Here is a 13,151-nt window from a genome sequence, read left to right on the forward strand (position 1 = left end):
AATTGGTTTTGGAGAATCATATTGTTTAATTTCCAATTGGTTTTTGATTTGCCTGTCCAGGTGCCCTTACTAAATATTATTTTTATTGCATTATGATCTGAGAAGGTTACATTTATTATATCTGCTCTTTTGCATTTGTTTGCAATGATTCTATGCCCTATTACATGGTCAATCTTTGTGAATGTACCATGTGCAGCTGAGAAGAAGGTGTATTCATTTTTGTCCCTATTTATTTTTCTCCATGTATCAATTAAATCTAATTTTTCTAGGACTTCATTCACCTCTCTTACCTCTTTCTTATTTATTTTTTGGTTTGATATATCTAGATCTGAAAGAGGAATATTTAGATCTCCCATTAGTATGGTTTTACTATCTATTTCCTTCTTGAGCTCTGCCCGTTTCTCCTTTAGGAATTTGGATGCTATGCCATTTGATGCATACATATTGAGCAGTGTTATTTCCTCATTGTTTATACTGCCTTTAATCAGGATGTAATGACCTTCCCTGCCTTTTTTAATCATATCTATTTTTACTTTGGCTTTGTCAGAAATCACAATTGCCACTCCTGCCTTCTTTTTCTCATTTGACGCCCAAAAGATTTTGCTCAAGCCCTGAACCTTAAACTTGTGTATGTCCACCCGCCTCATATGTGTTTCTTGTAGACAAAATATGGTAGGATTTTGGTTTCTAATCCACTCTGCTATTTGCTTTCGTTTTATGAGCGAATTCATCCCATTCACATTCAGAGTTATAATTATCAGTTGTGCATTCGCTGACGTTTTTGTATCCTCCCCTATTCCACCCCTTTTTCTTACACTGTTTCCTTTTAAACCAGTGGCTTGCTTTAAGCCGGTATCCCTTATCCCCTCCCTTGATTAATTTCCCTTTCTACCCCCTCCCTTATTATTCCCCTCTTTTTATTTTCAAAGGCCTAATAAATTCCCTCCCTCTTCTTCTCCCCTCCCTTTTTTGACCTCCCCACTCCTCTGCTCCCCTTGGTTTATCCCTTCTGACTTTCTCAGTAAGGTTAGATAGAGTTTTATATCCCAATGGATATAACTACTCTTCCCTCTCAGGGTTAATTACACTGAGAGTAAGGTTTAAATATTACCCCTTAATGCTCTCTTCCTCTCCTTCTTATAATAGTATTCATCACTTCCCCTTCCCATGCCCTCTTTGTGTGTAATAGAATATCCTATTTTTCTTATTCCTTCAAGATTCTCTTGGTGTCCTCTACTATTCATCCCCCTTTTTCCTTCCCACCCATATTATCTTAGACCATTTAGTATTCCAACCTCTCCCTATGAATAATTCTTCTAATTATTATAATAGTGAATGCTACAATGGTGAACAGAGTTCACTACAGAGAATTGTACATAACATTTCTCCACATAGGAGTTCCAATAATTAGATCTTATTGAAGCCCTTAAAGAGGCAAATTTAAAAAATATGAGTTTTCTTACTTTCTCTTCTGTTTCTTATTTACCTTTTCATGTTTCTCTTGATTTTTGTGGTTGGATATCAGACTTTCCATTTAGTCCTGGTCTTTTCTGTGCAAATGCTTGGAAATTTTCTATCTTGTTGAATGCCCAAACTTTCCCCTGGAAATGTTGTCTCTTCTAGACCTGTTTTCTTGATCTGTCAGTTTCTCATTGAGATATTTCATGTTTCCTTCTATTTTATCAGTCTTTTGACTTTGTTTTATTTGCTCTTGCTGTCTTGATAGATCATTGGCTTCTACTTGCCCAATTCTTGTCTTTAGAGACTGGTTTTCTGCTATAAGCTTTTGATTTTCCTTTTCAGTTTGGTCTGATCTGTTTTCCAGCTGTTTGATTTTGGTCTCCAATTTGCTTATTAATTCTTTTGATTTGGAGGTATCTTTTTCTAATTGCCCAATTCTAGCCTTTAGAGACTGGTTTTCGGCTACAATCTTTTGGTTTTCCTTTTCAATCTGGTCATTTCTGGTTTTTGATTTACTTGCCTCACTTTCCAATTGTGAAGTTCTGCCTTTTAAACTGTTATTTTCTTGCCAGATCTCTTCCATCTTTCTCATGATCTCAGATTTGAACTCTTCAAGACCTTGTGACCCATTTTCATTGTTTTGGGAAGGTTTGGATTGTTTGTTCTCCTCTGCTGTCCTGTTGTCTGGATTTTTTCTGTGTAAAAGTTGTGAAGTGTTAAAGGTTTTTTCTTCTTCATCTTTCTCTTCTGGTTTTCCTGATGATTCTGGCTTGCCATTGTAAGCTGAGTTCCCTCTCAGCTTTATGCTTGCGCCCAGGATCTGTCTGTGCTCTTTAGACTTCTGAGATCTCAAGTCTAGTTGTTCTGGGACAAGGCTCCTGGTGGTCTCCTTGCTCGTTCTTCTGCCTGAGGCTCTTTTAACAGTCTCAGGGAGCTGCTTCCGCAGTCAAGCACCTCTCTGCACTGGGCCCCCACTCAAGGTCCGCTCCTGCACTCAGAATCAGCCCCTTCGTCCACCTTAGTCCGAGCCTTAGCCCGCGCCTGTGTCAGCCCCTGAGCTTGCGCCTGGGCTCAGGGTCTGTGTTCAGAGTCCGTGAGTTCTTTAGCCTCTTGTGGGGGGTCTTAAAGTCTTGCTGCTCTCAGGAACAAGTCCTGGTGAGTTGCCAATGACTTAATGGGTGCCCCAAACTTGCTCTGACTGTTGTGAGCTGGCTTTGGTGTTGTAGGTGGTGTGGGTTGGGGGAGGGGGTTGCTCCGCTCGTGTTTTTGTGAGAGCTGTTTCACCCCTTTATAGCATGGAAATGCCTTGATTCTACATATCTTCGATGCTGCACCCTGTTGTGGGGTCCCTTCTTTCCTCTGGATTTGTTTTTATGTCTTCTTGAGGAGTCCTGTATGCTTGGGTTAGGAGAGGCCAGGCAGCTGCTTTTTACTCTGCCACCATCTTAATCCTGAACCTCCCAAAATCATTTTTTAAAAATTTAGGCTGACCATGTTAGTCTTCTACTCATTAAATTCTAGTAGCTCCATATTGACTTTAGGATCAAGTTTTGTTTCATATTTATAATATCCTTTCCTAATTTCTTTTTCTGTACAAATTGAAACATAATTAATATTATGTAATAATATAAAAAGAAATAATTTTTAAAATAAGCAAATGTACTTATGTGCCCACTCAAACACTTTTTTACTGAGGGAGTGAACAGTCATTGGATTTTAGACTTACTGCTCTTCAGGATCTAGGAACATTTTATGGCTGTCTTTCATACATAAGATTTACATAATGTGTTCAATGCTTTGACCCTTTTGGAAGAAAGTAATAGCACTTCATGGTCTTCCTAGGTATTTTAAAACATAGGGTATAAATAGAGACTCTTATTGTTTCTATTCTTAGCTGGAAAAAAGCAGGAAAAGAAAACAAATGCCATGTTATTTTGAATACTAGAAATAGAAATTCAAGGTTGGAAGTAATTTCTTCACCTTTGAGCCTGTATTTTGTTCCCCAGAAAAGAACAGTGTTTGAAATTTGTAACTAATTATAGCCCTAATCTTAGCAGGCAATTAAATACATGATTTCCTCTCCAGCAGATGCCTTCCTACCCAGTATGACATGGTTAAAGATAAAGCTCTTCAATTTCTTTGAATGACCACTTAAAACTAAAAAGTCATAAGGCTACTACCATTATTAAAAATTACTAGCGTAAGCCTGTCTCAGTGATTGTTCTGTATACTGACAGCCATCTGTTCCAATCCACTAATTTGATATGTGAGGAAACCCCATAGTCACACAATGTCAGAAGTGGAACTTGAACCTATGTCCTTTGACTCCTGAGCCAGTTAACTTTTCAATGTTTTTGGTAAGATTTGACTTAAGTAGTGGTTATGACTAGGGTCTGTGAAGTGCTTGCTACTGTTCATACCCTGTCTCTGCTGATTAGGAGGAAAGGGTGAATTTGGAGGGAATGAGGTTGACAGAGATAGTAAGAACTGTTACTAGAACTAGTTCATGGAATAGGCAATCTCTTGCCTTGGCTGAGAGGCCTTGTTGCTTCAGGCATTGAGATATCATTATTTATATGATAATCAAGTCACTAACAACCTTTTACCATTCCCTAAATTACAGTATTGTGCTGATAGGGAAACATAGGAAGCTGAGATCCAGGCAAACTTGCCATCTTGCTCTTTCTTACCTATGACACTGCATCTTCTTTCTTGGTACCTTTGTCCTGGATGTTTCCCACTCTGAAATATATTTCTTTCTTCCCTCTATCTTTTACAATACTTTGTGTCCTTCAGGACTCTCCTAAAGTGCCACTTTCTATCTGAAATTATTTCTGGTCACTAGGGATGCTGGTACCTTCCCAGCCAGGATTACCTTGTGATAGAATCATTGAATTTTGAGAGGTAGAACGGACCTCATCAGTTCAATTAGTCCAATTCATTCCTAAAAGGAATCCATAGTACAATTTATCTGACAAATGGTTATATAGTTTCAGTTTGAAGATGTATAAGGAGGGGAAACTCACTGTTTTTTGAAGTATCTTACTTCCTTTTGGAAAGCTTTTATTTTAGGAAATTTTACTTATGTCTTGCCTAAATTGGCCTCTTGGTAACTTTTACCTTTTACATTTAGTTCTTCCCTCTAGGACCAAAGAGAACAGCTTGTATTCTTCCTCGATTTGACAGCTCAAGAGATCCTTGAAGCCAACTCTCATGTCTCCTCTGGATCTTTTTCTTTTCCAGGTTTTACATTTCCAGATTCTTCAACAGAAACTTATATGATATGGACTTTTAACATTCTGGATGTCATCCTCTGGATACTTTCCGGGTCATTGATATTGTTGTTTAGCTTAATACCCAGAACTGGCAGTTAATTTTGTGCTTCTAAAATGAGGTTCTTTGATAACAGTTTTGATGTCTTCATTTCTTCTAATTTCTTCTACTTAATTGATATTTCAGATGGCAAATTTGGAGCCTACATGCAAGTACACATCCAGAATGATGGACCTGTGACTATAGAACTAGAGTCCCCAGCGACTGCCACTGCAGATCCCAAGCAGGTAAGCCTCCCACAGGCTCATACTCTGGAGAAAGAAGAATGCTTCTTTAGTTCTTAATTATGTGTTACTATTTTCATTCTTGTATGTCTCTTCAAATTGTTGTGTGTGACAGTTCTATATGTCTTTCTCATGAAGACTTTCTTATATGTTATCTCAGTTAGCCCTAACATTCTCTTTTATATGTTATCTCAGGCCTAAAATTCTCATGAAATAAGCAAAGCATTTTCCCCTTCTGATTGTGTTTCTCACAGCTGAATCAAGGAATGCTCCTAGAAGATGGAAGGTCTAACTGTATTAGTGTTGTGAATTTTTGTTCCCTGGCAGAATACTGTGGAGCTACTGGGACACTGGGGGGCAGTCAAGTTATACTACATCTATATTTCCTACTCTTCCTTGTGTTTACAGTTCAGAGTATCAGAGTAGGTTATTCTTGAACAGTTTGTGTTCCAGGGACAATGAAAATGTAGCAGTTGAAGTTCTTCCCTAATTAATGATTTCACAAGAAATATCTGACCTGGATTTGCTGACAATTATGTCCTTTCATGAAGAAGGGGAAGGGAAACCTCAAACAATCTCTATTTTTCTCTTCGAAATTGAAAGCCCTTTTAAGGTCATTAATAGATTACTGTGATAGCTTTTGAGGTAGATAATAAGCAGGTGGAGAGGACAAAAAGAAGCTCCCATCTTTCACTTTTCCCTCTTCTATTTTGGGGGTTAAATAGACTTTATTCCTTTAAAATTCTTCATGATGTTGGGAGTAAAGTGTTTAAACTTAATGTGTACTGAGGAACCTGAATTCTTTTGGGGAATGCTTTTTGTTAAGATAGAAGTGCTCAGAGAAATGTCTAGCTCATGTGACCGGGCAGAATTGTTACCAAGAATTCAAATTAGAACTGAGGTTTCAAGTTCTCTTCTCTTGTCTTAACCTCTTGTTGGCAAAGATGTGGCACATATGCACTGGTGTGCTGGAGTGGGCTGCTCTCCTCCTCTCTACAGCACCTGAGGACATTTTTGCATGCCCTACCCCTCCACTCAGTGACCCAATGCAAGCATTTCTTCCTTCTGATGTGTGGGGTAATGTGGGGGGGCTCACAGGCAGCTTGAAGGTGCAGTTTGGGCACATAATGTCTAAAACATTTGCTAATGCTGCCTTAGTCCATGAAATTTTTATTAGTGACTACCTGTCTTGGGTAAATGAGGTACTCAAAAAATGTTTGCTGAATTACAGTTTTCACTCATATAGTGTGTGATAATATAAAATTTTAAGATTCCTTCACACATTTTTTTCTTCTTTTTTCTATAATAAACATTTGGTTATTAAAACCTTTAAAGAAAGATAAATAGGAATAATGTTTTTTTTTAAACCCTTGCTTTCTGCCTTAATAACAACTCTAAGACTAAAGGGCAAAGGCTAGGCAAAGAGGGTTAAATAACTTGCCCAAGGTCACATACGTAGGGAGTGTCTGAGGCCAGATTTGAACCCAGGACTTTGCAATTCCAGGCTCAACTATCTACTGTACCACCTACCGTCCTCAAGAATGGTGCTTTTTACCAGTAGAAGTGCCCTTTATCTTGTTGAAATGTCATTAGTAATTCTTATTACTAAAGGATATCTATTTCAAAGGCAATAATAGGTGTATTTTCTCTTTTTAGTTTGTCCTAAATTTTAGAAATTGATACAATATATATGAAAGTACTTCAAAAGACTATAAAATAATAAACAAATATAAGTAATTATCATTATTATTCCTGTCAGATGTGAATATTTCTCTCAATCTCAGTTCATCTAGGAATCTCCTTTAAAAAAAAATTTGGATTAATTAAGAGACACACGATAGTATAATGGAAGCCTTGCCAGTCTTGGAATCTAGAAGAGAAGCGTGGGGTTCCCACCTCTAATTGCTTACTTGCTCTGTGACTATGAGAAAGACACAACTCTTTGGTGCCCTAGGTAACTCTCCCAGATTACATACTATAGTGATGAAATCATATTGGCATATGAAAACAGAAAGGGAATAATTCTTGGTTCCTTATAGAATTGGAGAGATTAATTCTGAATTCACTCATAATCCTTTAACTCCCCCCCCCCTTTTTTTGGCCTCTATGTTGGGCCTAATTTGTTGTTTGCTTATTTTTCAGCTTTGAGTTATTGTTTTTATATATGTAATGCAAAAGAGGCAAGAGGAGTTTTGCTCTTGCAGGGGGCCAACTGAAAACTTCTGGCAGTTAAGCCTTAGAATTCTGCAACAAAGTTCAGTTGGTCCCAGACGCTTGAACAGAGCAGAAGGATCAACCAGAGCTCTATTTTGGCTTTTGGTTTGCTTTGGCCTGTGCCTTGTCTTTGGACAATTTGTACCTAGCTAATTTATCTGGACTTCTCCCTGCCCTTCTCCATATTATTTCCCTGTTTTCCCTGCCTGTTTTCCCGGGGCTCTGGGAGGCAGGGTGGCTTTTGGGTTTTTAGTGAAAGACTTTGTGGGTTTAGTTTTCCCCAATAGACAAGTAGGACATCCTTGAAGTCAAACTATCCCTTTAGTATACCCTCTACCTTAAAAGTAGCCAAATCTTCCCCGGCTGAAAGAGCAGGTTCTTGCTCAGTCTAACCCATTCCTGAGACCCTCCCCCATCTTGAGTTTCTCCCTAGCAGTTGTCAGATCCCAAACCCCTTCTCCTTTCAGACCAACCCTGAAACATTAATAAACCCTTGATTACCTAATTAAACCCTCTGGAGAATCTTTGTGTTGAAGAATTAGGCAAGAGCAAAGGGGAAGGATTTATTCTCTTTTATTTCCTGAGGGAAACTGGAGGCATCCATCTTGGGAGGAAGTAGTTGCCCAATGCTTCCTCCTCAATCCCTTCAGTTTCACTTGTGATTCCTCCTTTGAGGACTTGAGAAACTGACAAGAAAGTCCTCAAGTCAGATTCAAACCACTTCTGTCTGGCCCTATTCCTTGTGTCTGTAAAAGTACCTTTCCTGCCTGGAAGGGTTCAACCTGTTTCCCCTCAGTATCCTCTGTCTCTAGCCTGAGTGTCTAGTCTGTATTAGCTGCCTCTCCTGAACACCTCTCCTGTACCCTTACCATCCAAACACCGCCTTGTCCATGCTTCCCTAAACTCAACCATCCCTTTCATTCCTCTCTTATCACCACAATCACCTTTACCCCTCCATCACTCAGCAAGGGAAGGAGATCACCCCCAACTTAGCGTACCTCCCATTTTATCCACAACATATATTAAAAACAGAATATGAAAGAGCATTTGCTGAGGGAATGAATTTATTTCTTCCAAATAGTTTTTCCTGAAATAAAGAAAAGAGGAGAATATGTCTTTTGTATATTCAGATTTCTACCCTAGTCAAAATCAAACTGACCTTTTTTTCTTGATTCTGGGAAACTCTGTTAATTCTTTAAGGCAAAGGAAAGATCTAATTTAATTCTAAAAAGTCTTTTAGAAGTTTCTACTGAAAACTCCTATGGGGCAAATTTATGATTATCTTTGTATTATTTTGGCCTGTTATCAATGAAAATTGAATTAATAAAACTATCCCGAAACTTGAAACTTGCATGAATCAATTTTGTTTAGTTTTATAACTTGTAGTTGTGGCTAGTGTGAAAATAATCCTTTTTTGTTTCGATGTGGTAGTGCTGGTATTGGCTTGTCAACCTCTGGGATTCCATTTCTTTGCAAAAGATAATGTTTGGAGAGGAAAAAAAAGAGGCCTTTTTAATTAGAACTGTCCCAAAGTGGTGGCTGCCTACAGAGGTGGTAGGTTTCCTTTCCCTGGGGGTCTTCTAGTACAAGGTCAGGCAGTACTTGCTAATTATATTATGGTAAAGATTTATTTTGTTCATGGATTGGGCTAGCTTATTCTTTATAGAGGTCTTTTCTTACTGATTCTAGGAAAGGTAAAGGAACTAGAGACAAAATTTCCAACATTCACTGGACTATGGAAAAAGTAAGGGAGTTAAAGAAAAAATATTTGACACTTCTTTGACTATACTAGACATTGATTATGTGGATCACAATAAAAGTCCTTAAAGAGATGAGAGTACCAGATTATTTTACTTGTCTTCTGAGGAAACTGAGTCAAGAAGCAACAGTTAGAATTGAACATGGAACACTTATCTCCATAGTACATCATGTGAAATGCCAGCCTAGACAAATTAAAAGCTAGAATAAAGGTTGCTGGGAGAAATATCAACAACCTCAGATAAGCAGATGATACTACTCTGATAGCAGAAAGTGAAGAAGAATTAAGAAACCTTTTGATGAGGGTAAAAAAGAAGAGAGTGTAAAAGCTGGCTTGAAGCTTAAAATGTCAGTAATACTAAGATGTTAGTAATTAGTTCCATTATTTCCTAGCAAATAGGAGAAGAAATGGAAGCAATGTCAGATTTTATAATCTATTTTTATATTTTATTATTCAGATTTTATATTTCATTTAATATATTATATTTGGCTCAAAAATCACAGTGGATGATGAATGCAGCTTTGAAATTAATGGATGCTTATTCCTTGGAAAGAAAGCTATGGTAAATCTGGACAATATACTAAAAAGTAGAGACATCATCTTGCCAACAAAGGTCCATATAGTTAAAGCTAAGGTTTTTCCAGGAGCAGTGTAAGTCTGTGAGAGTTGGATTGTACCTCAGAATTGATGTTTTTGAATTGTGGTACTGGAGAAGAGTTTTGAGAGTCCCTTTGACAGCAAGGAGATCAAATTAGTCAATACTTACAGAAATTAATTCAGACTTTTCATTGGAATGACAGATACTGAAGCTGAAGCTTAAATACCTTGGCCACATATTGAGAAGAGGACTATTGGAAAGGCCCTTATATTGGGAAAGATTGAAAGGAAAAGGAGGTAGTAGAGGATGAAATGGATAACATGGAAACAATGAACATGAACTTGGATAGACTTTGAAAGTTAATGGAAGATAGACAGTCCTCTCATGCTGTGTTGTATCTGAGGTTGTGAGGAGTTAGGCAGGACTGAACAACAACCTCTCTGACTCTTATATTCTGCTGTTCTATGGGTTTTGTTATGAAGGGTAAAAACCCAGCCCCTGCAATTTCTCTTGGGACTTTTCAAAAGATGTTAGCATGAATTTGTTTTAATTTTAATATTGTCTGTTTATTTAATTTTTATTTTAATATTGTCTTTGCATTGCATTCACTTAAATTTTTTTTTATCCTGAAATAGCAATCATTAGAAGTGAGTATTTTCATGTAGGCAGAGCCAAAAAAGAGAATTTGTGAAATACAAATTTTTATTATGAACATCTTACATTATAATATGTTCATTCAACAGTTTCAAAGTCATCTTGCTTCTCTGTGTGTCCTGAATCTCCTTCAATTCTGTTCTGTGCTTTTCTTTTTAAAAAATGTTGCAACCCTCTTTTTTTTTTTTTTGTCATCATCAATACCCCTAGTTTCTACATCCTCCCTCAACCCTCCAAATTAAAGGAAAAAAAAGAACAAAGCCAAACTCTTCTTTGCAATTAATAACTGTAGCAAAAAAATAAATTTACACATTGGTCACATCCAAAACCTCTTGAGTACCTGTCAGTCAAGATTTTACATCTGGTGAAATAGATCACTCAAAGTCCAATAATTCAAATAGATAACCCATTTAATAAGAATTTATTCAAAAGCCTCCTAGTAAAAGTAATTTTCAAGGCAACTAGAGGCAATTCTGGAAGATAAAAACAAGTTTAACAGGGACTAAAACTAAGGAGATGATTCCCTGGGGTCTTAGGGACTCTCTTCCAAAGCTCTTTTTATATTTTTGCCCAAGGTCTCAGACCAGTTCACTTGTGTGCCAAGTTAACTTGGACTTCCCCAGGGCTATACCACAATTTTCTTACTCGGAAAACTGAGTGAGAGTGTAGGAAGGGTTAATTCACACCTTCCCAATATCATCTAGCTCACTAGTCTCCCACTTTTCTTCAGGTGGTAGATAGCATGTTTCACATTTGTGTACTAGAGTTGTAGTTGACCATTGCATCAGTCAGAATTCTTATGTCTTTCAAAGTTATTTTTCTTTACAATGTTGTAGTTATTGTATAAATTATTCCAGCTGTTCTTTGTATCAGTTTATACATTTTTCTCTGTTTTCTTTGAATCATTTCTTATAGTAAAATGATATTCCATTATATTTATAAACCAAAATTTGTTCAACCATTCCCCATTTTATTGATATTCCCTATAGTTTCCAGGTCTTTGTTATGACAAAAAGTTCCCCTGTAAGTGTTAATGTGTACATGGGTCCTTTTCCTCTTTCTTTAATCTCTTTTGTTTACATGTGCTTAGTAGATATTCAAGATAAGGTTAGTGTTTCACTAATCAGAGCTCTGTATCTCAAGATTATCTTCTTTGTTTCTAATTTTTTAGTTCTACCAGGGTTTCCATGAAAATTTTTTATGTATTTGGTCCAGTTTTTTCTGTCTTTGATCTCACCATGTAAGATCTCTGAGGAAAACGGTATGGGGATTTTTGCCATTTAAAAAAAAATCAACTGATGATTCTAATACTAGGATATTTCTATGCCTGTATTTTAAGAAAATAAGCTTTTATGCATATCTTTTGGCTTTTTAAATATTACCATATTTTTCCAAGTATCTTCCCTTTTCCACACAGAAAGCCATCCTGTGTAACAAATATTTTAAAATATTTTTAAAAATATTTTTTAAAGACAAAAAAAGAAAAATGAGGAAAAAAGATCAGCATAATGGATCAGTAGGAAATAAATCTGAAAATTATGTTCAATGTTCAAACTTCTAGGTCTTCCACCTCTACAAAGGGGTCATTTTTTATGGTTATGTGTTTTATTTATATTTGAATCCCAGTGAGCTGGTAATTAAAATTCAAATACATCACTGCATATAATTCAGTTACTCCCAGAATGTCATTAAAAATGTGTCTCCCTCATCAATAATTGCATATTATGATATATGGTTGTTGTGTTGCCAAGGTGCTTAGCTATTCGTTTCCTAAAATTTGGGGAAAATAAACTGAGAAAATCAGTCATTGGCACAAAAAAGAAATCATAGAATCACAGAATTTGAGAGTCCTTAGCAGTTATCTAGTTCAACCTGTAATATGGTAATTAGTCTGGTGACTGGGGTTTGACTGCACCCCGTCTAGGGTGGTGATGAATCTTCTCAGGCCCAGAGAGCAAGATGGCTACTTTCTGTCTAAAGCAGTGGTTCCCAAACTTTTTTGGCCTACCGCCCCCTTTCCAGAAAAAATATTACTTAGCGCCCCCTGGCAATTATGAAACTATTTATTGAACTCAGAATAGAATGTAATACAAAAAAAGTGTGGCCATCACCGCTCTCCTAGATCACTGTAGCACCCACCAGGGGGCGGTAGTGTTCACTTTGGGAATCACTGGTCTGAAGCCAGTAGACACACACTCTGACTCTAGCTTATTAATACTAACAGATTTATTAAAGAGGATAATGTGGATTAGGTATGGGTTGAGGGCAAGCTTGGAGATTCCCTAGCACTAACAAATCTACTTTTTCCCTGGCCATTCTTGCAGAAAGTCTCTTCAACCCCCATCAAATGTTGGGGCTATACTCACTTCCTCTCTATCTAGAATTCCCACCTCCCTATCTTACTACCTAGGCTAAGCCCCCACAAAATAGAGTCTTTGATGAAAAGCCAGAGATAACAGTTGAGTCAGAAGCTGGTGCCAGTAGTGACCTGGTCACTCAGGCATTGGCAAGACCCACCAAGCTAACTCAGTAGTTCAGATCAGTGCCAATGAGAGGTTCTCTTGAGGGGTCTTGAGATGTTATTTCAGTGTCTAGGAGTGCAGAGGGATCACAGCAATCACATCAGATGGTTTGAATGGGTTTTCCACAGGATCAGGAGAGAGAGATTTTACTTTATTATAAATATTATACATATTACTTTCTTGGTTCTGCTTACTTCACTGCATCAGTTCATGTTGATTTTTCCATGCTTTTCCATATTCATCAAATTCATTATTTCTTATAGATCAAAACTATGTTCCATTTTATTCATGTATCACAGTCTGTTTCATCATTTCCTAAGTGATGGACATCTACTTTGTTTCCAGTTCTTTGCTATCTTGAAAAATATTATGCTATAAATATTTCC

At 37.2% G+C, this 13,151-nt stretch overlaps 1 protein-coding gene across 2 annotated transcripts in view; it reads left to right on the plus strand.

Annotated features, from left to right (window-relative positions):
• The window catches only part of DTD1 (D-aminoacyl-tRNA deacylase 1), a 239,203-nt gene that overhangs the window by 55,277 nt on the left and 170,775 nt on the right, over positions 1–13,151 (plus strand). For both annotated transcript variants that reach the window (XM_044663427.1, XR_006505441.1), the window contains exon 4: positions 4,921–5,021. In XM_044663427.1, the coding sequence (XP_044519362.1) occupies positions 4,921–5,021 (101 nt within the window). The remainder of the gene's footprint in view (positions 1–4,920; positions 5,022–13,151) is intronic.

Source organism: Gracilinanus agilis, chromosome 2, assembly GCF_016433145.1.
Source record: "Gracilinanus agilis isolate LMUSP501 chromosome 2, AgileGrace, whole genome shotgun sequence".
NCBI lineage: Eukaryota > Metazoa > Chordata > Mammalia > Didelphimorphia > Didelphidae > Gracilinanus > Gracilinanus agilis.